Here is a 26,799-nt window from a genome sequence, read left to right as displayed (position 1 = left end):
CGATTAAAATCGGAGGATGCGCAAGAGGCACGAGCTGGAGGAGTACAGCAAAGGAAGTGACACAAACCCATCAGCTTCTCCCCCCAGACACAGAGCTTGACAGGGCAGGGAATGTCTGGAACACCTCATCGATTGGCTCTCGTCTTATCTTGCACAGTTTATCACGGTCCAGTCCTGCGTGTGATTAACAGCAGCGATAAGACCAGAATCAGACCAGTGCAGTCAACTGTGAACTCGCTGGTGCCTCAGCAGGTTGGAGGACTGAGTGAATCCCTTCCCGCACACGGAGCAGACGAATGGCCTCTCCCCGGTGTGAATGTGTTGGTGTCTCAGCAGGCTGAAAGCATGAGAGAACCTCTTCCCGCAGTAAGAGCACCTGAACGGTCTCTTGTCGGTGTGAACCCACTGGTGAATCATCAAGTCCAGGGAGCTTTTCGAGCCCTCCCCGCAGTCGGAGCATTTGAACAGCCTCTCCCCGGCGTGAACCCGCCGGTGTGCCTGCAAGGTGGTCGAACGGGTGAATCCCTTCCCGCACACGGAGCAGACGAACGGCCTCTCCCCGGTGTGACTGCGCTGGTGCGTCAGCAGGCTGTACGACTGGGCGAATCCCTTCCCGCACACGGAGCAGGTGAACGGCCTCTCCCCGGTGTGACTGCGCCGATGAATTTCCAGCTCGGACGGGTAATTAAATCCCTTCCCGCAGTCCCCACATTTACACGGTCTCTCCCCGGTGCGGTTACACCTGTGCCTCTCCAGGTTGGACGGTCGTCTGAATCCGCGTCCACACACGGAACACGTGTACGATTTGTCCGCGCTGTGATCGGCGCCCTCTCCTTCCACGTGCAAAGGCTGATGATTTTCAGGTCCTGATGAATCGAGCGACTCTGTCAGATCTTGACGTGATGTTCGGTTTGAGCTCCCCGGCTGTAAACCCTCCATTTCTGACTCCTGTAAAATGAGTTTGCAGAAGTTCAGACTGTAAGTCGAGGATAGATATTCAATGTTCTGTAGCACACATTCCCTTTCTCGTTTCTGCAAAGCTGCCCTCCCCCCTCCCTCCATTCTCATTGCTCTGAAATCAAGTTGTATCTGAATGTCTCCTAATACGCTGCCCCCTCCAAAATCTCTCCTCTCCTCTTCTTTCTCAAAGGCGCTCGCTCTCTTATACTGTACAGTTTCAAAGGAACAGGAGGAGGCCATTCAGCCCCTCGAGCCTGTTCCGCCATTCAATGAGATCATGGCTGATCTGTATCCTAACTCCATCCGCCCACCTTGGCTCCATATCCCTTCATACCCTCGGCCAGCAAAAATCTATAGCTCTCCGATTTAAAATGATTAATTGAGCTGGCGCCTACTGCTTTTTGTGGGAGAGAGTTCCACACATCTACCACCCTTTGGGTGAAGAAGTGTTTCCGAACTTCTCTCCTGAATGGCCTGGCTCTGATTTTAAGGTTATATCAAGACTTCCCCCACACCAGTGGAAAAGGTTTCTCTCTCTCTACCCTATCAATTCCTTCCAAAATCCTAAAAACCCCAATCACATCACCCCTTACGCTCCATATTCCAGGGAATACAAGGCTAGTTTATGTAACCTCTCCTCATAATCTAACTCTTGGCACGCTGGTAACATTCTGGATGAATAGGGTACCACACACAAAAGGCCATTCTGCAGGGGTGAGCTGAGGGCAGTGAGTGTCCCCAGGGCGGGGTGAGAGGCTCATTAAAGGGGAGCCTAGCCCCAGTGTCACTCACTGTCTGCACACGGGGCGCTTTGCCGCTGAGGTCGCTGGATCGCAGTCAAGCCCAGCACCAACACCTCAAACCCTGGCCAAGCTAAGACACCAGCTCACTCCGCACCTATCGCTGATGGAGCCTGGAACCTTTTCCTGGTCTGGAGCGGGCAGCGGCCAGGTGGTAGGGGAGATTTTTTTTTAATTAAAAAGATAAATTTCCTAGTTTTAGACAAAGCTTCCGTCACTCGCTGCAAATATTCTGAAATCTTTAAAAACAAGGGAGTTAAACAGATCTTCTTAAAACAGTGAGACAGTTTAAACAGACTGAAGCCACTACCAATGACAAGTTTACAGTCGCCCGTTATCAACAGGAAGCTGTCACTGTCCCTTTAACTGCAGGCACACAGGAAAAGAGGGACACTGTCCCTTTAAATATCTGGCACCCTACGGTAAAGAGTCACATGGTCCCTTTAACTACAGACTCACAGAAAAAGAAAGACACTGTCCCTTTAAATATCTGGCACCCTCAGGTAAGGAGGCACATGGTCCCTTTAACTGCAGGCACACAGGAAAAGAGGGAGACTGTCCCTTTAAATATCTGGCACCCTCAGGTAAGGAGGCACATAGTCCCTTTAACTGCAGGCACACAGGGAAAGAGAGAGACTGTCCCTTTAAATATCTGGTACCCGACAGTAAGGAGGCACATAGTCCCTTTAACTGCAGCACACAGGAAAAGAGAGACACTGTCCCTTTAAATATCTGGTACCCTCAACTAAGGGGGCGCACCTTAAAGGGTCCCTTCACCTACAGACACACGGAATAAAGTAATCGCAGTCCCCTTTGACTGGTCACTCACAAACGTTAAACTGTTTGCCCCACACCAGGACTTATTTAATTAAAGATTATGCAGTGTATTTTGTTAAAAGTGTGAGGGGTGAACCCTCACAGCCTCCTCGCCCCTGCCCCTTTAACAGCTGCTGCAGACAATGGAGGGAGAGAGAGGGAGACCTCCATGCACCTACGTCACCAAGGCAGGTCCCGCCCTCTCCGCCCCCTGATTGGTTGGAGGACCGTCCCCACCGCTCGGTCCTCCCAGCCGATTCCCGCTCTCCTGATTGGTTCGGAGCTCACGTCAATCTCAACACGTCACCCCGCACCACGGGGAGTGACCTTCCGTCAGAATGAAACGGGAAACTCAAACAAACAACGAACGATTTAAATTTCAATCCACCCACAATTTGTTTTCTTTTTGGAAAAGAAACGCAATCGAACCAAGATCGCCGTTAAATAAATTCGGGGGGTGTTTTCTTTTTACGGTTGGGAAGCGCGCGGGGCCGCGCCTGCGCAGTCCGCGTCTGAGCTGCGGTGACGTCACCTGTTGGGCCAGCGGGTCCTGCGCATGCGCTCCTGCTCACAGACTCAGAGGAAGGGGGGGCGGGGGGTTTCCTGGAGATGCAGGTCAGGTGACACTGGTCCTGGGGATTTACCTGCACCTCTGGTGAAGGGAGTGAATGTTTAGGGTGGTGGATGGGGTGCCAATCAAGCGGGCTGCTTTGTCCTGGATGGTGTCGAGCTTCTTGAGTGTTGTTGGAGCTGCACTCATCCAGGCAAGTGGAGAGTATTCCATCACACTCCTGACTTGTGCCTTGTAGATGGTGGAAAGGCTTTGGGGAGTCAGGAGGTGAGTCACTCGCCGCAGAATACCCAGCCTCTGACCTGCTCTCGTAGCCACAGTATTTATATGGCTGGTCCAGTTAAGTTTCTGGTCAATGGTGACCCCCAGGATGTTGATGGTGGGGGATTCGGCGATGGTAATGCCGTTAAATGTCAAGGGGAGGTGGTTAGACTCTCTCTTGTTGGAGATGGTCATTGCCTGGCCCTTGTCTGGCGCGAATGTTACTTGCCACTTATCAGCCCAAGCCTGGATGTTGTCCAGGTCTTGCTGCATGCGGGCTCGGACTGCTTCATTATCTGAGGGGTTGCGAATGGAACTGAACACTGTGCAGTCATCAGCGAACATCCCCATTTCTGACCTTATGATGGAGGGAAGGTCATTGATGAAGCAGCTGAAGATGGTTGGGCCTAGGACACTGCCCTGAGGAACTCCTGCAGCAATGCCCTGGGGCTGAGACGATTGGCCTCCAACAACCACTGCCATCTTCCTTTGTGCTCGGTGCGACTCCAGCAACTCGCCAAGGCTCGGACTTTGTTCCAACAAGGACAAGTTGAGAAGGCTGCTAAAAAGGCACGTGGGATCCTGGGCTTCATTAATAGATGTAAGGAGTCTGCCAACACCAGGTTATAGTCCAACAGTTTTATTTGAAAATCACAAGCTTTCGGAGCTTTACTCCTTCGTCAGGTGTGTGAAGGTTTATATATGCGGTGCTTTTATGGAAACCTTCACACACCTGACGAAGGAGAAAAGCTCTGAAAGCTTGTGATTTTCAAATAAAACTGTTGGACTATAACCTGGTGTTGTAAGATTCCTTACATTTGTCCACCCCAGTCCATCCGACCGGCATCTCCACTTCATTAATAGAGGCACAGAGTACAAAAACGAGGAAGTTATGCGAAAGCTATGCTGGCCTTTATAGCTAGAGGACTAGAGTACAAGGGGGCAGAAGTTATGCTGCAGCTATACAAAACCCTGGTTAGACCGCATCTGGAGCACTGTGAGCAGTTCTGGGCATCGCACCTAGGAAGGACATATTGACCTTGGAGGGAGTGCAGCGTAGGTTTACTAGAATGATACCCGGACTTCAAGGGTTAAGTTACGAGGAGAGATTACACAAATTGGGGTTGTATTCTCTAGAGTTTAGAAGGTTAAGGGGTGATCTGATCGAAGTTTATAAGATATTAAGGGGAACAGAGTGGATAGAGAGAAACTATTTCCGCTGGTTGGGGATTTTAGGAGTAGGGGGCACAGTCTAAAAATTAGAACCAGACCTTTCAGGAGTGAGATTAGAAAACATTTCTACACACAAAGGGTGGTAGAAGTTTGGAACTCTCTTCCGCAAACGGCAATTGATACTAGCTCAATTGCTCAATTTAAATCTGAGATAGATAGCTTTTTGCCAACCAAAGGTATTAAGGGATATGGGCCAAAGGCAGATATATGGAGTTAGATCACAGATCAGCCATGATCTTATCAAATGGCGGAGCAGGCACGAGGGGCTGAATGGCCTCCTCCTGTTCCGATGTTCTTATGTTCCTAAACCTTCATAAAACACTGGTTAGGCCTCAGCTGGAGTATTGTGCTCAATTCTGGGCACCACACTTTCGGAAGGATGTCAAGGCCTTAGAGAGGGTGCAGAGGAGATTTACTAGAATGGTTCCAGGGGATGAGGGACTTCAGTTATGTGGAGAGACTGGAGAAACTGGGGTTGTTCTCCTTAGAGCAGAGAAGGTTAAGGGGAGATTTGATCGAGGGGTTCAAAATCAGGAAGGGTTTTGAGAGAGTAAATAAGGAGAAACTGTTTTCAGGGGGGCAGGAGGGTCGGGAACCAGAGGACACGGATTTAAGGTGATCGGCAAAAGAGCCATGAGGAAAAATTATTTTACGCAGCGAGTTGTGATGATCTGGAATTCGCTGCCTGAGAGGGCGGTGGGAGCAGATTCAATAATAACTTTCAAAAGGGAAAATTTGCAGGGCTATGGGGAAAGAGTGGGACTAATTGGCTTTCAAAGAGCGGGCACAGGCACGATGGGCCGAATGGCCTCCTCCTTTGCTGTATCGTTCTATAAGCGGTTTTATTTACTTAAGTCCAATAAATAGAAAGAATGTACATTAAAATAGCACCTACCATATCGTCAGGACGCCCCAAAGTGACTCACAATCAATTAACTCGTTGTGAAATGCGGTTGCTGCTGCAGGAAAATCGGCACCCAATTTGCACACAGCAAGATCCCACAAGAAGCAATCGGATAAAATGACCCGCTTTATGTTGGAGACGCCGAGGAGTCGGCAGGCAGTGGGGGTCATTTTCAACACGGGGTTAGCGGGCCGGCACAGGCACGATGGGCCGAACGGCCTCCTTCTACAAACCCCGAACAATTTACCGTCCCACTGAAGCCGATCTGACTCCATCGATATTCTGCCCCCCACAAGTTGTAACCAGCCCGACCCACCACCGACTGTGTTTAACACAAAACTGATTCACTTGACGTATCCACAGAATATTAAAATCCAGCCCCAGTCCCTGGATCTGACTAACAGGAGAATCGGGGACCAGGTGCTGTCAGGTGTGGACTCGCTGGTGCCTCAGCAGCCTGCAGGAGTCGGTGAATCCCTTCCCGCACAGGGAGCAGGTGAACGGCCTCTCCCCGGTGTGGACGCACTGGTGCTTCAGCAGGTTGGAGGAGTTGGTGAATCTCTTCCCGCACACGGAGCAGGCGAACGGCCTCTCCCCGCCGTGGACGCGCTGGTGCTCCAGCAGGTTGGAGGAGCGGCTGAAGCCCTTCCCGCACAGGGAGCAGGTGAACGGCCTCTCCCCGGTGTGGACCCGCTGGTGCGTCTGGAGGGCGGACTGCTGGGTGAAGCCCTTCCCGCAGGCGGGGCAGGCGAACGGCCTCTCCCCGGTGTGGCAGCGCCGGTGGGTCTCCAGGTGGGAGGGGTAGTTGAATCCCTTCCCGCAGTCCCCACACTGATACCGTCTCTCCCCGGTGCGGTTGCACCTGTGCCTCTCCAGGTTGGCCGATCGGCTGAATCCGCGTCCGCACACGGAACACGTGTGCGGTCTGCCCGCGCTGCGATCGGCGCCCTCTCCTTCCATGTGCAAAGGCCGACGATACTCGGGTCCTGACGAATCGAGCCACTCTCTCCGATCTTGACGCGATGTTTCGGTTTGAGCTTCCAGTCTGCAAATCCTCCCCTTCTTATACCCTGTAAAAGGAGGTTAGGCAGGGTAAGAGGGAGTGGGAGGAAAAGCAGCAAACAACAGAGGGCAATAAACAGGCTTTCTACAGGCACGTTAGCAAGGAGAGTCAGGGTAGGGGGAGGCGAGTGTGTAAGTGGGGAGTCAGCGAATGACAAAAGATGCTAAATAAGAACTCGGCCCCAGTGTTCACCCAGGAGGTGGATATTGGGATTGTCGATCCACCAGAGGTGGGTGGGGAACTGTTAGTGGAGGTTATTATTGACACAGACACGGGACTGAAGAACTTCCTTCAACTGAAGGTGGACAAATCCCAGGGACCTGAGGGGGACGTAACCTTAAAATCAGAGCCTGGCCGTTCAGGAGAGAAGTTCGGAAACACTTCTTCACACAAAGGGTGGTAGAAGTGTGGAACTCTCTCCCACAAAAAGCAGTAGGCGTTAGCTCAATTAATCATTTTAAATCGGAGATCGATAGGTTTTTGCTAGCTGAGGGTATTAAGGGATCTGGAGCCAAGGTGGGCGGATGGAGTTAGGATACAGATCAGCCATGATCTCATTGATGTGGAGATGCCGGTGATGGACTGGGGTGGAAAAATGTAAGGAATCTTACAACACCAGGTTATAGTCCAACAAATTTATTTTAAAATCACAAGCTTTCGGAGATTATCCCCTTCATCTGACGAAGGGGATAATCTCCGAAAGCTTGTGATTTTAAAATAAATTTGTTGGACTATAACCTGGTGTTGTAAGATTCCTTACATATGATCTCATTGAATGGCGGAACAGGCTCGAGGGGCTGAATGGCCTCCTCCTGTTCCTATGTTTACATCCAAGTATTCTGAGCGGTGCTGGGGAGGAAATAGTGGAGGGCCGGAGTAAGACTTACTGAAATTCTGTGAAAAGGGAGATTGTGCCAGAAGATTGAAGGGTGGAAATGTGAGAGCAATCGTCACAAAAAGGGGTGGGGAAAAGACGGGAACCCCTCTCCCCCAGCGCCCTGTGTTACTGACTGTATCTCTACTGATGTTAATCCCTCTCCCTCACACTGTCACTCAGTAACCCCTCTCCCCCAGCGCCCTGTGTTACTGACTGTATCTCTACTGATGTTAATCCCTCTCCCTCACACTGTCACTCAGTAACCCCTCTCCCCCAGCGCCCTGTGTTACTGACTGTATCTCTACTGATGTTAATCCCTCTCCCTCACACTGTCACTCAGTAACCCCTCTCCCCCAGCGCCCTGTGTTACTGACTGTATCTCTACTGATGTTAATCCCCCTCCCTCACACTGTCTCTCAGTAACCCCTCTCCCCCAGCGCCCTGTGTTACTGACTGTATCTCTACTGATGTTAATCCCTCTCCCTCACACTGTCACTCAGTAACCCCTCTCCCCCCCAGAGCCCTGTGTTCCTGACTGTATCTCCACTGATGTTAATCCCTCTCCCTCACACTCTCTCTCAGTAACCCCTCTCCCCCCAGCGCCCTGTGTTACTGACTGTATCTCTACTGATGTTAATCCCTCTCCCTCACACTGTCACTCAGTAACCCCTCTCCCCCCCAGAGCCCTGTGTTCCTGACTGTATCTCCACTGATGTTAATCCCTCTCCCTCACACTGTCTTTCAGTAACCCCTCTCCCCCAGCGCCCTGTGTTCCTGACTGTATCTCTACTGGTGTCAATCCCCCTCCCTCACACTGTCTTTCAGTAACCCCTCTCCCCCAGCGCTCTGTGTTACTGACTGTACCTCTACTGATGTTAATCCCTCTCCCTCACACTGTCACTCAGTAACCCCTCTCCCCCAGCGCCCTGTGTTCCTGACTGTATCTCTACTGGTGTTAATCCCCCTCCCTCACACTGTCTTTCAGTAACCCCTCTCCCCCAGCGCTCTGTGTTACTGACTGTACCTCTACTGATGTTAATCCCTCTCCCTCACACTGTCACTCAGTAACCTCTCTCCCCCAGCGCCCTGTGTTACTGACTGTATCTCTACTGATGTTAATCCCTCTCCCTCACACTGTCTTTCAGTAACCCCTCTCCCCCAGCGCCCTGTGTTACTGACTGTATCTCTACTGGTGTTAATCCTGCGCCTTCACAGTGTCACTCAGTAACCCCTCTCCCCCCAGCGCCCTGTGTTACTGACTGTATCTCTACTGGTGTTAATCCTGCTCCTTCACAGTGTCACTCAGTAACTCCTCTCCCCCCAGCGCCCTGTGTTACTGACTGTATCTCTACTGGTGTTAATCCTGCGCCTTCACGGTCTCTCACTCAGTAACCCCTCTCCCCCAGCGCCCTGTGTTACTGACTGTATTGCTACTGATGTTAATCCCCCTCCCTCACACTGTCTCTCAGTAACCCCTCACCCTGTAATTTAATCTCCTGACCCCATTCAGAACTTGGACCCATTTCCCTCCCTCGTTATACATTTGTATATTTAAAAAGGGGGAATTAAAAGCCTCCCCAGAAATACTTGTTCCCAAATCTATGCCTTTCGCGTTGTACAATCCGCCATCTCCCCACATTCTTCCTACCTGACATCTGGGAGACCGGAGAGGCTCCCCAGGCCTCAGACAGGCCGGGCTGGGATGTTGTTGTTCACCCGGGTTTAACCTGGGAACGATGTGATTGCACTAGAGAGGGTACAGAGGAGATTTACGAGGATGTTGCCAGGACTGGAGAATTTTAGCCATGAGGAAAGATTGGATAGGCCGGGGTTGTTTTCCTTGGAACAGAGGAGGCTGAGGGGAGATTTAATTGAGGTGTATAAAATTATGAGGGGCCTCGATAGAGTGGATAGGGAGGACCTATTTCCCTTAGCAGAGAGGTCAATAACCAGGAGGCATAGATTTAAAGTAATTGGTTGAAGGATTAGAGGGGAGTTGAGGCGAGATTTTTTTCCACCCAGAGGGTGGTGGGGGTCTGGAACTCACTGCCTGAGAGGGTGGAAGAGGCAGAAACCCTCATCGCATTTAAAAAGTACTTGGATGTGCACTTGAAGTGCCGTGACCTACAGGGCTAAGGACCAAGAGCTGGAAAGTGGGATTAGGCTGGATAGCTCCTTTTTGGCCGGCACGGACACGATGGGCCGAACGGCCTCATTCTGTGCTGTAACTTTCTATGATTCTACGAACCAAGCAGGGTCGCCTCAAGGCTAAAGCGTTCAGACAGGCCTCGCGACCGGGGAAATCACGGAGAGCAAATACTAATCGATTACATTTAATAAACTGGAATTACCAAATGATTTAAATTAATGCATTTTGAAACTTTCCACGCTCCAAAGCCACCGCGGCCCTTCTCTTCCCGAGCTCCCAGAATCATAGAATGATACGGCACAGATCAAATCTCCCCTTCAACTGCTCTGCTCGAAGGAGTTCCTGTTGATTTTTTTTCTTTAAAAAAAAATAAATGTTGCCTTGCCCCTCCCCGCAAACAAACGCGCTTCTCCCGCTCCCTCTCCACCCTGCATTATTTTTAAAAAAAAAACCCCGCACCGAATAGCACAGTAAACTCACGTTGGATTCAGCAATCTTTAGCTACTTTAATGGCGGCTGGGTCTTCCCAGCATGCCCCGCGCGGCGGAATGTCCCCTATCCCCGTTAGCGGCGCCCAGCGCGCAGGCGCAGAAGCCGCTGTTGAGTCGCGAGCATGCGCGGTGCGGTTCGCGGGGCAACTTAGGCCTCAGAGGCCGGGGGGGGGGGGGGGAAAACCCGACAAAGGTTAAATAAAGATAAATAAAAACACAATCTCTTCTCCGGGTTCCGTCGCTCCCTCTCCTCCGCCTCCGCCGGTTTTCCGAGGCCGGACAAACTCGGGAAGCGGCTCCGGCCCGACGGAAAAAAAAACAAACACCCGCCCCCGCCCCAGCATGCACCGCCACACCTGGGGCGCAGGCGCACAGCGCGCCACCGGAGGATAGAGCGGTTTCCCGAGCGCAAGGGATTGTGGGGGGCGGCGGCCGCCATTGGAGGCGAGAAATCGGAGCGGGAGGAGGCCGCCCGGCCCCCTTCGAGCCTGCTCCGCCGTTTAATCAGATCGTGGCCCGATCTTCGACCTCAACTCCACTTTCCCCGCCCATTCCCCGTATCCCTCGATTCCCCCGAAAATCTATCGATCTCAGCCTTGGATATACTCGACGACTGAGCGTCCGCAGCCCTCTGGGGTAGAGAATTCCAAAGATTCACAACCCTCTGAGTGAAGAAATTCCTCCTCATCTCAGTCTTGAATGTCCGACCCCTTATCCTGAGACTATGCCCCCTGGTTCTAGACTCTCCAGACAGGGGGAAACAGCCTCTCAGCATCTACCCTGTCAAACCCCCTCAGAATCTTATATGTTTCAATGAGATCACCTCTCATTCTTCTAAACTCCAGAGAGTATCGGCCCATTCTACTCAATCTCTCCTCATAGGACAACCCTCTCATCCCAGCGATCAATCCATGCTAATATATTACCCCCAACCCCATGAGCCCTTATCTTGCGTAACAACCATGTGGCACCTTATTGAATGCCTTTTGGAAATCCAAATATACTACATCCACTGGTTCACCTTTATCTACCCTGCTAGTTAAATTCTGAAAAAACTCTAATAAATTTGTCAAACACGATTCCCCTTTCATAAAACCACGTTGACTCTGTCTAATCATATTATGATTTTCTAAGTGCTCTGTTACCACTTCCTTAATAATGGAATCCAGTATTTTCCTGACAACTGATGTCAGGCTAACTGGCCTGTAGTTCCCTGTTTTCTCTCTCCCTCCTTTCTTGAATATCGGGATCACATTTGGTCCCTTCCAAACCACCGGGACCGTTCTAGAATCTAGGAATTTTGGAAGATCACAACCAATGCATCCACTATCTCTGCAGCCACCTCTTGTCGAACCCTCGGATGTCAGCCATCAGGTCCAGGGGATTTATTGGCTTTTAGTCCCATTAATTTCTCCAGTACTTTTTCTCTACTGATATTAATTACTTTACATTCCTCACTCTCATTAGACCCTTGGTTCCCCACTATTTCTGATATGCTTTTTGTGTCTTCTACTGTGAAGACAGATACAAAATATTTGTTTGACATCTCTGCCATTTCCTGATTCCCCATTATAATTTCTCCTGTCTCAGCCTCTAAGGGACCAACGTTTACTTTTGCTGCTCTCTTCCTTTTTATATACTTGTAGAAGCTCTTACAATCCATTTTTATATTTCTTACTAGTTTACTTTCATACTCTATTTTCTCCCTTTTTATCAATTTTTTGGTCGTCCTTTGCTAGTTTCTAAAACTCTCCCAATCCTCAGGCTTACTACTCTTCATGGCAACATTATAGGCCTCTTCTTTTAATCTGATACTATCCTTAACTTATTTAGTTAGCCACGGATGGATCATTTTTCCATGGAGCTTTTATTTCTCAATGGAATGTATATTTGTTGAGAATATTGAAATATTTAAATGTTTGCCATTGTTTACCAACTGTCATACCCTTTAATCTAATTTCCCAATCTACCTATGAGAACTCGGCCCTCATACCTATGTAATTGGCTTTATTTAAGTTTAAGACTCTAGTTTCTGACTTAGGTACGTCACTATCAAACTCAATGTGAAATTTTTTCATATTATGATCGCTCTTCCCCAGAGGATCCCTTACTGTGAGATTACTAATTAACCCTGTCTCATTACATAATACAAGATCTAAATTAGCCTGTTCCCTGTTTGGTTCCATGACGTGTTGCTCTAGGAAACCGTCTCGAATACATTCCAAGAACTCATCCTCCATACTACCTTTGCCAGTTTGATTTGCCCAGTCTATGTGAAGATTAAAGTCCCCCATGATTACTGCATTACCTTTGTGTCAAGCTCCTATTATTTCATCATTAATACTCTGTCCAACAGTATAGCTACCATCAGGGGGCCTATAAACCACTCCCACCAGTGTTTTCTGTCCCTTGTTATTTCTTATTTCCACCCATACTGATTCTATTTCCTGATCTTCTGAGTCGAGATCCTTTCTCACCCCTGTCCTTATCTCACCCTTTATTATTAGGGCTACACCCCCTCCTTTTCCATCCTGCCTGTCTTTGCCGAACGTCATGTACCCTGAAATATTTAGTTCCCAATCTTGGTCACTTTGTGATCATGTCTCTGTAATGGCGATTGGATCAAACCCATTTATCTCTATTTGTGCCACTAATTCCTCTCTCTTGTTACGAATGCTCCGTGCATTCAGATAAAGAGCCTTTAGTTTTGACTTTTTACCATTTTCCCCTGCTTTGACCTTTATCGCTGATGCACTGTTATTGGTAAACTCTCTGTCCCTTCCTGCCACACTCTGCTTATCTTTACCCAAATCACACTGCTCTGTTGCCTTGACTTTTCTCATTAGATTTCTAAATTTCCCCTCACCTGACCCCTCCCCCCCCCACTTTTTTTTAGTTTAAAGCCCCATCTACAGCCCTAGTTATTCGATTGGCCAGGACGGCTGGTCCCAGCCCGGTTTAAGTGGAGCCCGTCCTAATGGAACTCTGGGGGATTTCAACCTGCCGACAGTTACGAGCACAGGGACCGGGCCTTTCGGCCCATCTGGTCCGTGCCGGTGTTCATGCTCCACACCAGCCGAAACCCTACTTCCTCTCACCCCTATCAGCATATCCTTCGATTGCTTTCTCCCTCACCTACTTACCTAGCTTCTCATCAAATGCAGCGCTGCTGTTCAACCAACATGGTTTGGGAATGTGTAAATGGATTCCGATCCACAGCTATCGCACGACTGCCTCATGACCCAAGCGGCAAGAGGAGTTGATCTTGACTTGTTGATGTGAATGATCCACCAGGTGCCCTTATAGAGATAGCGAATGGCGCACAATACAGGGACTGTCCCAAAAAAAACAAGACTGGGGCTCAAACCTTGCTTGTTGTCACATTTTTGAGTGTTTAATCCCAGATACGTGCTCAGGTTCGTGATCACTGGATGCTCCCATAAGCGGACCTTGGGTCCCCTACACTCTGGTGTGCGCCCTTTTTAGCCCAATATCTAGATAAAGAATAGCAAGATCGTATCAGAGGACACATACTCCATACAGTAGCTACTAAGATATATCAAATAATTCTCCTTTCTTTTGACAAGTGGAGTGAATAAGCACACTTACCAGAGTGACACCCAACAAGTGGTTTAATTTGCACAAGACAGATGAATGGACAATAAACAGTGGAATACAGTGAAATATACATGTCTCTATTCGGCTCGATACGTTAAAAATAACAAAGGTGCCACTCCCTTACTGTTTCAATATACCCTTGTGTCAGCCATGGATCAGTGGGTAGCACTCTCACCTCTGACTCATAGGCCGTGGGTTCATAGTCCCACTCCAGAGACTTGAGCCACAAAATCTAGGCCGACACTCCCTGGTGCCAGTACTGAGGGAGCGCCGCACTGTCGGAGGGTCGGTACTGAGGGAGCGCCGCACTGTCGGAGGGTTGGTACTGAGGGGGCGTGGCACTGTCAGAGGTGCCGTCTATCAGATGAGACGTTGAACCGAGGCCCCTCCTGCTCCTCTCAGTTAGATGTAAAATGTCCCACGGCCACTACTGGAAGAAGAGCGGGGGGGCGGGGGGGAGTTCTCCCCGGTATCCTGGGGCCCGATATTTATCCCTGAACCAACACCAAGCAAACAGATGATCTGGTCATTATCCCATTGCTGCTTGTGGGATCTTGCTGAGCGCAAATCGGCTGCCGCGTTTCCCTACGTTACAACAGTGACCGCGCTTCAGAAAAGTACTTCACTGGCTGTACGACGCTTTGGGACGTCCCGAGGTCACGAAAGGGGCTGCAGAAATGCAAATCTTTCTTCCGTGTCTCATCATTTAGAACTGGCTACGGTTTGAAAATCAGCTTCGCAATGTCGTTGGCTGGTCTGAAACTTTAAAGCACAGAGCTCTTAGACGGCTGGGCTGCGAAGTCAGAAAACTAGCCGTACGCTGTCACATAACGTCCGGCGTCATCATGTTCCAGGAGCCAGGAGGCCTCTGATCACCTGAGCTGTCCGTCAAAGAGAACGGCAGCCAATCGACAACGCCCGCGCCCGCCTCAGGCATGGCAGCCAATCAAACCTCTCACCACAGACTAGGGGGCCCTGATTCTTTGCTCTGTGTCGAGCTGGCACTGGACAACCTCGGCAGCTCCACTGCCACAAAAGGCAGTGGACGGCCACATCTCCCGTAACTGCGTCAGATCAAGCAGCCGCTCATCAACAACGACAACAAACTTGCATTTATACAGCGGCTTTAACGTAGTAAAACGTCCCCCGAGCGCTTCCCAGGAGCGATTATCAAACAAAATTCGACGCCGAGCCACATGAGGAGATATCAGGACAGGTGACCGAAACGTCAGTCAAGGAGGGAGGTTTTAAGGAGCGTCTTAAAAGGAGGGGAGAGAGGGGCGGAGAGGTTCAGGGAGGGAATTCCAGAGATTAGGGCCCGGGCAGCTGAAGGCACGGCCGCCGATGGCGGAGCGATTAAAATCGGGGGGGTGGACGAGAGGCCAGAATCGGAGGAGCGCAGAGATCTCGGAGGGTCGTAGGGGGCTGGAGGAGGTTACAGGGATAGGGAGGGGGGGTGTCGAGGGCCACGGAGGGATTTGAGCACACGGATGAGAATTTTAAAATCGAGGCGTTCCCGGACCGGGAACCAGTGTCGGTCCAGCGAGCCACAGGGGGGTGATGGGTGAACGGGACTCGGTGCGAGTTAGGATACGGGGGGGGAGCAGGAGTTTTGGATGAGCTGAAGTTTACGGAGGGTGGGAGATGGGAGGCCGGCCAGGAGAGCACTGGAACAGTCACGTCTCGGAGGTAACAAAAAGTGCGGATGAGGGTTTCAGCAGCAGACGAGCTGAGGCATTTTCTTCGCAGATGTGGAGACAATGAACAAAGGCTGATTTTTTAAAAGTTATTGCACCTACTGGTGCATTTGTACTCTGTCTATCTGAAGTCATATTAAAAAAAATCCATCTCTACTCATTGCCCCGCTCCTATCACAAAATGTGAACACGCTGGTGCGTCAGGAGGGTGGATGAACGAGTGAATCCCTTCCCACACGTGGAGCAGGTGAACGGCCTCTCCCCGGTGTGAAGACGCTGGTGGGTCACCAGGTCGGACGACTGGGTGAACCCCTTCCCGCACACGGGGCAGGTGAACGGCCTCTCCCCGGTGTGGACACGCTGGTGTATCTTCAGAGAGGACGAACAAGTGAACCCCTTCCCGCACACGGGGCAGGTGAACGGCCTCTCCCCGGTGTGAAGGGGGCGGTGCCGGAGCAGGTTGGGCAGCTGAGCGAACCCCTTCCCGCACACGGGGCAGGTGAACGGCCTCTCCCCGGTGTGGACCCGCTGGTGCCGCTGCAGGCTGGACGAGTGCTTAAACTTCTCCCCGCAGCGCGAGCAGCCGAACGGCCTCTCGTCCGTGTGGATGCGCTGGTGGGTCAGCAGGCTGGAGGACTGGGTGAACCCCTTCCCGCAGACGGAGCAGGCGTACGGCCTCTCCCCGGTGTGGACCCGCCGGTGGGTCAGCAGGCTGGACGGGTCACTGAACCCCTTCCCGCAGACGGAGCAGGCGAAGAGGCTCTCCCCGGTGTGGAGGCGCTGGTGCCGCAGCAGGTTGGGCAACTGGCTGAAGCCTGTTCCACACACGGGGCACTGAAACGGCTTCTCTCCGGTGTGGACCCGCTGGTGCGTCGCAAGGGCAGACGATCGGGTGAATCCTCTCCCGCACTCGGAGCAGGTGAACGGCCTCTCCCCGGTGTGGACCCGCTGGTGCGTCAGCAGGCCAGAGGCCTGAGTGAAGCCCTTCCCGCACTCGGAGCAGGTGAACGGCCTCTCCCCGGTGTGAAGGTGCTGGTGCGTCAGCAGGTGCGACGAGCGGGTGAATCCTCTCCCGCACTCGGAGCAGGTGAACGGCCTCTCCCCGGTGTGGACCCGCTGGTGCGTCAGCAGGCCAGAGGCCTGAGTGAAGCCCTTCCCGCACACGGAGCAGGTGAACGGCCTCTCCCCCGTGTGGACCCGCTGGTGCGTCAGCAGGATAGAGGCCTGAGTGAAACCCTTCCCGCACTCGGAGCAGGTGAACGGCCTCTCCCCGGAGTGAAGGTACTGGTGCGTCAGCAGGTGGGACGAGCGTCGAAACCTCTTCCCGCACACGGAGCAGGTGAACGGTCCCTCGGCCCGATCGACGCCCTCGCTGTCCGCCATTTCCTGGGGGCACCTTTAAAGCTGTTCTCGCACTGTCCCACTCCAGAGACCTGAGCACAAAACCTCAGCTGACACTCCCAGTGCGGTACCGAGGGAGTGCTGCACTGCCGGAGGTGCCGCCTTTCAGGTGAGACGTTAAACCAACCGACGTCTGTCCCTCTCCGGTGGATGTAAAAGATCCCACGGCCACTATTGGAAGAAGAGCGGGGGGTGGGGGAGTTCTCCCGGTGTCCTGGGGTCAATATTTATCCCTCAACCAGACGACCTGGTCATTTATCTCATTGCTAGTTGTGGGATCTTGCTGTGCTAAAATTGGCTGCCCTGTTTCCTACATTACAAGAGTGACTAAACACTTCTAAAGTATTGGCTGTAATGCGTCTTGGGACGTCCTGGGGTTGTGAAAGGCGCTATATCAATGCAAACTCCTTTTTTTTGCCTCACAGTCGGGGAATTTGAAAGCTGTTCCGTCAGCGGGGACACATCAGTGTGTCAGGAGGTGGGGCTGACTGCACGAATCCCCGCCCACACGGAGCAGACGCGCTGACCCTCCCCACGACAGCCCCGCGGCGTTTAAAGCTCTTCCCGCAGCCTGTGGTCAGTGTGAATACGCCGGTGTTATTAGCAGGTTGCGATGAGTGAGTGAATCCACTCCCCCAACACAGGCAGCAGGTGGGCCTGCCCACTTCCGCACGGGACGGGGCGGGGTGGGGGGGTGTCTCAGCGGGCTGCCTGACCGACTGAACCCCCTTTTCCCCCCACAGGAACAGGTGGACGGGGGCTCTGCAGTACGAGGGCGCTGCATGCGCGGGGCAAGCGTACGGTTTGAACCCCGCTGTGAGGGGTGCGATGGTCTTTTCAGGCTGTGTATCTGGTTAAATCAGTCAGCGCACTGGAACAATCTCACTCAGGGTGAGTGTTTCTGTGTCTCGCAGCTTTCCCAGTCACAGTGAGGCATGAAATCTTTTCCACGCGGGCGGAACAGACCGGACATTTCCCCTTCCCTTTGCAAACTCCGATGATACTCAGCTCCTGACAGTTGACAGCCTCTGTGGTGATATTTGGTTTGAACTTCCCGTCTGTGAATCCTCCCCTTCTCGTACCCTGCAAACACAAGTTTACAAAAGTCAGAACAGGACAAAAACTCAGAACAGAACAATTACATCGGACGTACAGCACAGAAACAGGCCATTCTGTTCCAACTGGTCCGTGCCGGTGTTTATGCTCCACACGAGCCTCCTCCCTCCCTATCAGCATCTCCTTCTATTCCTTTCTCCCTCATGTGTTTATCGAGCTTTCCCTTAAATCCATCTACAATATTCGCCTCAACTACTCCTTGTGGGAGCGAGTTCCACATTCTCACCACTCTCTGGGTAAAGTGAAGGAATTGTGCCAAAGATAACAACTTGAAACAAGTTACGACTACAACTTATAAGCTGTCCACCTCACTACACGAGACATATGTACTTTAATTGTTGCTACAGCACAGGAGGAGGCCATTCGGCCCATCAGGCCTGTGCCGGCTTTTTGAAAGAGCTTCCAATTAATCCCACTCCCCCTACCCTTTCCCCCTATCCCTGCATATTTTTTCCCTTCAAGTATTTATCCAATTCCCTTTTTGAAAGTTATTATTGAATCTGCTCCCACTGCCCTTTCAGGCAGTGAATTTCAGGTCATCACAACTCACTGCCGAAAAAAAAAGTTTCCTCATCTCCCCCTCTGGCTCTTTTGCCGATCGCCTTAAATCTGCGTCCTCTGGTTACCGACCCTCCTGCCACTGGAAACAGTTTCTCCTTATTTACTCTCTCAAAACCCTTCATGATTTTGAACACCTCGATCAAATCTCCCCTTAACCTTTTTTCTAAGGAGAACAATCCCAGCTTCTCCAGTCTCTCCACATAACTGAAATCCCTCATCCCTGGAACCAGTAAATCTCCTCTGCACCCTCTCCAAGGCCGTCACATTATTCCTAAAGTGCGGTGCCCAGAATTGAACACAATACTCCAGCTGAGGCCTAACCAGTGTTTTATAAAGGGTTTAGCATCACTTCCTTGCTTTTGTACTCTGTGCCTCTATTAATAAAGCCCAGGATCCCATATGCTTTTTTAACAGCCTTCTGAACTTGTCCTGCCACTTTCAAAGATTTGTGTACATACACCCCCAGGTCTCTCTGTTCCTGCACCCCCTTTAAAATTGGACCATTTAGTTTATTTTGCCTCTTCTCATTCCTCCTACCAAAATGAATCACCTCTCATTTCTCTGTGTTAAATTCTATCTGCCGTGTGTCTGCCCATTTCACCAGTCTGTCTCTGTCCTCCTGTAGTCTGTTACTATCCTCCACATTGTTTACTACATTTCCGAGTTTTGTATCATCCGCAAACTTTGAAATTATACCCTCTGTACCCAAGTCCAGGTCGTTAATGTATATCAAAAAGAGGAGTGGTCCTAATACTGACCCCTGGGGAACACCACTGTATACGTCCCACCAGTCTGAAAAACATCCGTTTGCCACTACAGAGAATTTGCTGATGGCAAATGGGTCTTCTTATCTGCATGGTATTAAAACAATTAGGGACACAGGCCTTTTGGGAGAGACAAGGTCATCCGTAGCAAAAGTCCAGAGACAAGCTGATCATGAAGTCTGGTGATCAATCAGTGCTAAGGAAACACGAGATACGAAAAGAATGCATTCTTGGGGAGCGACGAAAGACCCACCTGGGAAGATGTCTAGGAAGAGACTCAAGTGCTACGGAATTGATCACTCCACAAGCCTTGAAGCCGTGCCTAAGGGACAGGTTGTATATATTGTATTACTTATTGGAGTGATAAAGGTTAACTTCCACTGTGTAGGTATTGTCTGACCCTGTCCCTTTAAGGGCCTGACCCTCCCCCACTCCCCGAGAGAGCCTGTCCCTTTAAGGACCTGACCCTCCCCCACTCCCCGAGAGAGCATGTCCCTTTAAGGGCCTGACCCTCCCCCCACTCCCCCGAGAGAGCATATCCCTTTAAGGGCCTGACCCTCCCCCACTCCCCAAGAGAGCATGTCCCTTTAAGGGCCTGACCCTCCCCGAGAGAGCCTGTCCCTTTAAGGGCCTGACCCTCCCCCACTCCGAGAGAGCCTGTCCCCTTAAGGGCCTGATACTCCCCCATTCCCCGAGAGAGCCTGTCCCTTTAAGGGCCTGACCCTCCCCCACTCCCCGAGAGAGCCTGTCCCTTTAAGGGCCTGACCCTCCCCCACTCCCTGAGAGAGCCTGACCCTCCCCCACTGCCAGAGAGAGCCTGTCCCTTTAAGGGCCTGACCCTCCCCCACTCCGAGAGAGCCTGTCCCCTTAAGGGCCTGATACTCCCCCATTCCCCGAGAGAGCCTGTCCCTTTAAGGGCCTGACCCTCCCCCACTCCCCGAGAGAGCCTGTCCCTTTAAGGGCCTGACCCTCCCCCACTCCCTGAGAGAGCCTGACCCTCCCCCACTGCCAGAGAGAGCCTGTCCCTTTAAGGGCCTGACCCTCCCCCACTCCCCGAGAGAGCCTGTCCCTTTAAGGGCCTGACCCTCCCCCACTGCCAGGGAGAGCCTGTCCCTTTAAGGGCCTGACCCTCCCCCACTCCCCGAGAGAGCCTGCCCCTTTAAGGGCCTGACCCTCCCCCACTCCCTGAGAGCGCCTGTCCCTTTAAGGGCCTGACCCCCCCCCCCCACTCCCTGAGAGAGCGCCTGTTCCTTTAAGGGCCTGACCCTCCCCATCAAACCCTATTCTTTTCTCCCTCTGCACTTTTAAAAAATAAATTAAAATCTATTATTAAAACCTGAGCCTAATCAGTGGTGCAACAAACAGCCTTGTGTAAAATAAGGGGAATAAACCCCCTCCTCCCCCAGGGCCTGAACAAGGGCCTGCAGCAAGTCGTTGCCCTGACGACCGAGCCGGCGCAAGTCCCGCCCCTCGGGCGCCCCCCGATTGGTTGGAGGACCCGCCGCCGCCCTCGGTCCTCCAGGCGCCGCCCCCTCGCTCCCTATTGGTCCGAAGCTCGCGTCAATCACCCACCCCCGCGGATCACGTGTCCTCCTCCTGCTCCCTGAGAAGCATCACCTGCTCCGCCGAGGCTGAATCCGCTCCGTTCGGTGCCCGGGGAACCCTCGCACTCTCCGGTTTGGCGGGTTTTTTTTTTCTTACATCGTTTCTCTCCCCCCTCCCCGCGCTTCTCTCCGCCACCCCCCCCCTTCGACCGCGTATCGGATCTCATCAAACTCACTTTCCGCCGGGGGATTCCGACTCTCGACGGTTTACGGTCTCACCCACAGAGTGTCCCGAGCATGCGCACCAACCGCTCGTTCTCGGACACTGCCCCCCCCCCCGAGCATGCGCAGTAGCCGCTCCTGTTCGGACACTGCGCCCCTTCCCCCTTCCCCACTCGAGCATGCGCACTAGCACCTCGTTCTCGGACACTGCGCCCCCCCTCGAGCATGCGCACTAGCACCTCGTTCTCGGACACTGCGCCCCCCTCGAGCATGCGCACTCGCCCCTCGTTCTCGGACACTGCGCTCCCCTCGAGCATGCGCACTAGCCACTCTCACCCAATTCCCTCTCCCCCCCCCCCGCGCATGCGCACTAGCACCTCGTTCTCGGACACTGCGCCCCCCTCGAGCATGCGCACTCGCCCCTCGTTCTCGGACACTGCGCTCCCCTCGAGCATGCGCACTAGCCACTCTCACCCAATTCCCTCTCCCCCCCCCCCCCCCGCGCATGCGCTTTCCAAAATCCCAACAAGAGGGGTGCATTGGGACTTGGAGACCTCCATCAGGCTGGTCCTCAACCTTCCCAGCTTCAGAGAGGATAAAAATGCCCCCAAACCTCGGATAATAACTGTAACCCCTCAGTCCAGGTTGCACTGGGAGCAGGGAGGAGGCCATTCGGCCCTTCGAGCCTGCTCCGCCATTCAGTGTGATCATGGCCGATCCCCTATCTCGGTACCACGTTCCCGCGCTCTCCCCTTGACGCCTTTTGTGTCTAGAAATCTATCTAGCTCCTTCTTCAATATATTCAGCGACTCGGCCTCCACAGCCTTCTGGGGTAGAGAATTCCACAGGTTCACCACCCTCTGAGTGAAGAAATTTCTCCTCATCTCATGTCCTAAATGTCCAACCCCCGTATCCTGAGACTGTGACCCCCCCTCGTACTAGAACCCCCCGCCCCCCCAAGCCAGGGGAAACAGCCTCCCTGCATCCACTCTGTCTAGCCCTGTCCTGTGCTTCTGTAACAAAACAGAGTGGTAGAAGGAAATAAAGAACTTGCATTTAGACAGGGCCTTTCACGACCTCAGCCAGTGAGTTATTTTGGAATGCAATGAGGCACAGCAGCCATTTTGGGCACAGCAAGGGTCAGCCACAAAATAAACGACCAGATCATCTGTTTTTGGTTGCGAGATAAACGTTGGCCACGAGACCAGGGCAACTTCCCTGTTCTTCTTCCAATAGTGGCCGTGGGATCTTTTACGTCCACCCGAAAGGGGAGGCAGGGCAGCAGTCTAACGTCTCATCCACAAGACGGCACCTCCGACGTTGCAGCACTCCCTCAGTACTGGACCGCAGCGTCAGGCTAGATTATGTGCCCGAGGCTTTGGAGTGGGACTTGGACCCCCCCCCCCCCCGACCGACTGACTCAGAGGCGAGAGTGCTACCCACTGAAACACGGCTGACAACTCCATCCATGTGGCCACACTTTGCTTCAATCCTTCTGCCATTAACTTTACCACAAGTTGTATCTTATGTGGGACCCTATCAAATGAAAATCCATGTCAACTGCACCCACTGCAGTCCCTTTACCCTCTCTAAAAGTTCTATATGGTTTGCCAAGCACAACCTACCCTTGAGAAATCCCTGGTGACTGGCCCTGATTTAACTCCTGTTTCCCCAAATGCTCAGTCATTTTATTCCATATCACGGACTCTAATAGTTTACCAATAACGGAAGTCAGTCTAACTGGCCTAGAATTTCCCCGTCTTATCCCCGGCCCCCTTTTTGCGACGACTGCTCTCACATTTCCACCCTTCAGTCCTCTGGCACAATTTTCCTGACTACAGAATTTTAGAAAATTTACCCAGACTAACCGCTATTTCTTCCCCAGCTTCCCTTGGGATCCTCGGGTGTAAACCACCAGGTCCCCGGGATTTGTCCACCTTCAGTTGGAGGAAGTTCTTCAGTCCCGTTTCTGTGTCAATAATAACCTCCACTAACAGTTCCCCACCCACCTCTGGTAGTTCGACAATCCCAATATCCTCCTCCTGGGTGAACACCGGGGCCGAGTTCTTATTTAGTATCTCTTGTCGTTCCCTGACTCCCCACTTACACACTCGCCTCCTTCATCCCTTAGTAGCCCTGACTCTCCTCTTCCCACTAAAGGTGTCTGTAGAAAGCCTGTTTATTGCACTTTGAAGAAAATTAGCAAAAAGTGAAAACCAGCTCCTTCCCTCTTACCCTTTTTTCTAAACTCGTTTTACAGGTTATTAGAAGTGGAGGATTTACAGACAGGAAGCTCAAACCAGAACTCGCCCGATTGATCAGGACCTGAATATCATCGGCCTTCGGATATGGAAGGAGAGGGCGCCGATCGCAGCGCGGACAAACCGCACACGTGTTCCGTGTGTGGACGCGGATTCAGCCGTCCGTCCAGTCTGGAGAGGCACATGGGCAGGCACATCGGGGAGAGACCGTACAAATGCGTGGACTGCGGGAAGGGATTCATTTACCCGTCGCAGTTAGTGGCTCATAAACGCAGCCACACCGGGGAGAGACCGTACAAATGCGGGGACTGCGGTAAGAGATTCATTTCCCTGTCAAACTTGGAGACCCATCGGCGCAGTCACACCGGGGAGAGGCCGTTCACCTGCTCCGTGTGCGGGAAGGGATTCATTCAGTCGTCCAACCTACTGACGCACCAGCAAGTTCACACCGACGAGAGACCATTTAAATGTTCGGACTGCGGAAAGAGCTTTAAAAGTCCCCAGGACCGGAAGGTGCACCAGCGTATTCACACCGGGGAGAGGCCGTTCACCTGCTCCGTGTGCGGGAAGGGATTCACTCATTCATCACACCTGCTGACACACCAGAGTATTCACACCGGGGAGAGGCCGTTCACCTGCTCCATTTGTGGGAAGGGGTTCACTAATTCATCCCGCCTGCTCAGCCATCAGAGTATTCACACTGGAGAGAGGCCGTTCACCTGCTCCGTGTGTGGGAAGGGATTCACCAATACGACCAACCTGCGCAGACACCAGCGGGTTCACAGCGACGAGAGACCGTTCAAATGTTCTGACTGCGGGAAGAGCTTTAAAAGCAACCGGGTTCTGAAGGTGCACCGGAGAATTCACACCGGGGAGAAGCCGTTCAGCTGCTCCGTGTGTGGGAGGGGATTCACTCAGTCCTCCAACCTGCTGACACACCAGAGTATTCACACCGGAGAGAGGCCGTTCACCTGCTCCGTGTGCGGGAAGGGATTCACTCAGTCGTACAACCTGCAGAGACACCAGCGGGTTCACACTGACCCTCTTAAATGTTCTGACTGTGGGAAGAGCTTTAAAAGCTCCCAGGACTTGAAGATACACCAATGCCTTCACACCGGGGACAGTTCACCTGCGGACTGTGTGGGAGGGGATTCACTCAGTCCTCCAACCTGCTGACACACCAGAGTCTCCACATTTTGACTGCGGTGGTTCGATTCCACTCATTTCACCTATTTTAAAACCTGAGCCAGTTGGTGGTGGAACAAACAGCCTTGTGTAAAATAAGTGGAATAAACCCCCCTCCCTCCAGACCCTGAACAAGAGACTGCAGGAAGTCGCTGCCCTGCAGACCACCCGAGCAGCCGGCGTAAGTCCCGCCCCTCAGGCGGCCCGATTGGTTGGAGGACCCGCCGCCACCCTCCCTCCCTAAACCTCTCTGCCTCTCCTCTTTCGAGACGCTCCTTAAAACCTTTTGGTCACCTGTCCTAATATTTCCATGTGTGGCTCACCGTCAAATTGTGTTTCATAATCGCTCCTGTGAAGTGCCTTGGGACATTTTACTACTTTAAAGGCGCTGTATAAATGCAAGTTGTTAACAATATAGAAGATGCAACACACAAAAGCTCTGTGGGATTGCGATCTAGTCTGGCTGGGACTACTGTAAACAGATTAGAACTACGAGCTTAGGACTCTTCCCCATTGAGTCCTCACACGAGTAACTATCGACACTTGTCTCATGGTCACTGTATGTAGTGGATTGTATAATATGAATAAAAAGCATTAATCAGATGTCTCATTGTTTCCTAGTTCTCAAGCTTATTTAAAGGGGAGTGGATACAGATTATCCTGTAAATACCCAATGTATATATTTAGCAATGTTTAAAAGGGTAAAAACGCAACAATTACTAACAAGTACATGAGAAAATCAGAACAATAGTAGTTTCTATAGAACATTATTTCCTCTCTTGCTTCTCCGGAGCTGTTAATCCCCCTGTTTTACACTCTTCCTCCTCCATGCCTGCTCGCTGTTTAAAGTTAAGATTTATGGGGCCTGGTTCTTTACTGCCCTTTCAATATTCACCCCTTCTATTGTGACAGGCAGGCACATGCTGGGATACAGGTCCACAATCACTGGTTGCCCTCTAGACCGGGGGGGGGGCATTCTTAATGTGTGAGCCCCTGAGCTAAACCCCTTTACAAACACAGCCTGCTGGGGGGGTGACTGGACAGTGATCAGTATCACCAGGGGACTGAGGTTAATTGCAGCGCCCAATTGTCCCCCACACTGAGATCAGCCGACATATCACAGCCCATGGCTGGAACCTTCCCTGGTCTGTACCGGGCAGCGGTTTAAAGGGAGCTCGAAGTACAGAACAGAATTTATTTGATGCAGGAATCAAAAAGATCTTTGAAACAAAAATTTCAGTAATATTCGCCTTCCGAGGGCAGTAAACAAACTGTTCTTGACGACGCCTTTAAATTAGATGGGGGATTGATTTACCTTTTATTTTAATTCAAGCTGGAGACAATTAAGATAATTGTCAAAAGAACCATAGACATTGGTTAGAGGAGTCTATAATGACACCGTAATGATCTAAAACATCAGTTCCCAATATACCAGAGAAACTGGGGATTGTTCTCCTTAGAGCAGAGAAGGTTAAGGGGAGATTTGATCGAGGTGTTCAAAATCATGAAGGGTTTTGAGAGAGTAAATAAGGAGAAACCGTTTTCAGGGGCAGGAGGGTCGGTAACCAGAGGACACGGATTTAAACTGATCGGCAAAAGAGCCAGAGGCGACACGAGGAAAAAACATTTTACGCAGCGAGTTGTGATGATCTGGAATTCACTGCCTGAAAAGGTGGTGGAAGCAGATTCAAAAATAACTTTCAAAGGGGAATTCGATAAATACTTGAAGGGGAAAAATTTGCAGGGCTATGGGGAAAATGGTGAAAAACAATTCAGTGTTGGTGTTCAGAGAGATTGGCGTGCCTCGTACAAGAAACACAAAAAGCTACAGGCACAGCAAGCAGTTCGGAATGCAAATGGCATGTTGACCTTTATTGCAAGGGAGTTGGAGTTCAAGAGTAAGGACGTCTTACAGGGGACTAATTGGATAGCCCTTTCAAAGAGCCTGCACAGGCACAATGGGCCGAATGGCCTCGGCCCGTGCTGTAAGATTCTATTATTGAGAAAGCTGCTGCCCTGCGGACCACCCAATCGGGTCTGGACTACTGCCGCGGTGACTGTAGCACATTCTGGGATTGCCACCGACAGGATGTAGGAGCAGAGAACGCACCCAACCCTTTGTCTGGAATGTGTAACTTGATCCAGTCACTGTCAGGCAGGCTACAGAGTTCAGACAAGGCACAGTGCGAACACAACTGATTTCAGAGAACAGACAGCGCTAACACTACTGATTTCAGAGAACGCACAGCGCTGACACTACTGATTTCAGAGAACGCACAGCGCTAACACTACTGATTTCAGAGAA

General features: G+C 51.7%; 1 protein-coding gene and 1 pseudogene across 1 annotated transcript; one reads left to right on the top strand and one right to left on the bottom strand.

Annotated features, from left to right (window-relative positions):
• Positions 1–26,799, top strand: part of LOC137310345 (zinc finger protein 585A-like) — a 56,948-nt pseudogene that overhangs the window by 21,361 nt on the left and 8,788 nt on the right.
• LOC137310338 (zinc finger protein 271-like) lies at positions 48–21,149 on the bottom strand. The gene is made up of 6 exons (XM_067978188.1): positions 21,063–21,149; positions 15,619–17,924; positions 14,710–14,807; positions 13,493–13,603; positions 5,975–6,615; positions 48–948 (listed from the first exon to the last, which is right to left on the bottom strand). Exons 2-6 carry the CDS (start codon positions 16,821–16,823, stop codon positions 223–225), a joined length of 2,781 nt encoding a protein of 926 aa, XP_067834289.1. The 5' UTR covers positions 16,824–17,924; positions 21,063–21,149; the 3' UTR covers positions 48–222.

This window comes from Heptranchias perlo, unplaced genomic scaffold, assembly GCF_035084215.1.
Source record: "Heptranchias perlo isolate sHepPer1 unplaced genomic scaffold, sHepPer1.hap1 HAP1_SCAFFOLD_244, whole genome shotgun sequence".
NCBI classification, from domain to species: Eukaryota; Metazoa; Chordata; class Chondrichthyes; order Hexanchiformes; family Hexanchidae; genus Heptranchias; species Heptranchias perlo.
The sequence above is the reverse complement of the archived record's forward strand: the minus strand, read 5'-3'. Positions and strand labels throughout refer to the sequence as shown.

What these genes read in the sequence shown, in the direction of transcription:
- LOC137310338 (XM_067978188.1), bottom strand. Translation starts at nt 16,823, where the DNA reads ATGGCGGACAGCGAGGGCGTCGATCGGGCCGAGGGACCGTTCACCTGC. An exon ending in CAAAGAATCAGGGCCCCCTA is followed by an intron (nt 13,604 to 14,709) that starts GTCTGTGGTGAG and finishes TGGGCTAAAAAG; the next exon opens with GGCGCACACCAGAGTGTAGG. An exon ending in GGCACCAGCGAGTCCACACC is followed by an intron (nt 949 to 5,974) that starts TGACAGCACCTG and finishes CTCATTTTACAG; the next exon opens with GAGTCAGAAATGGAGGGTTT.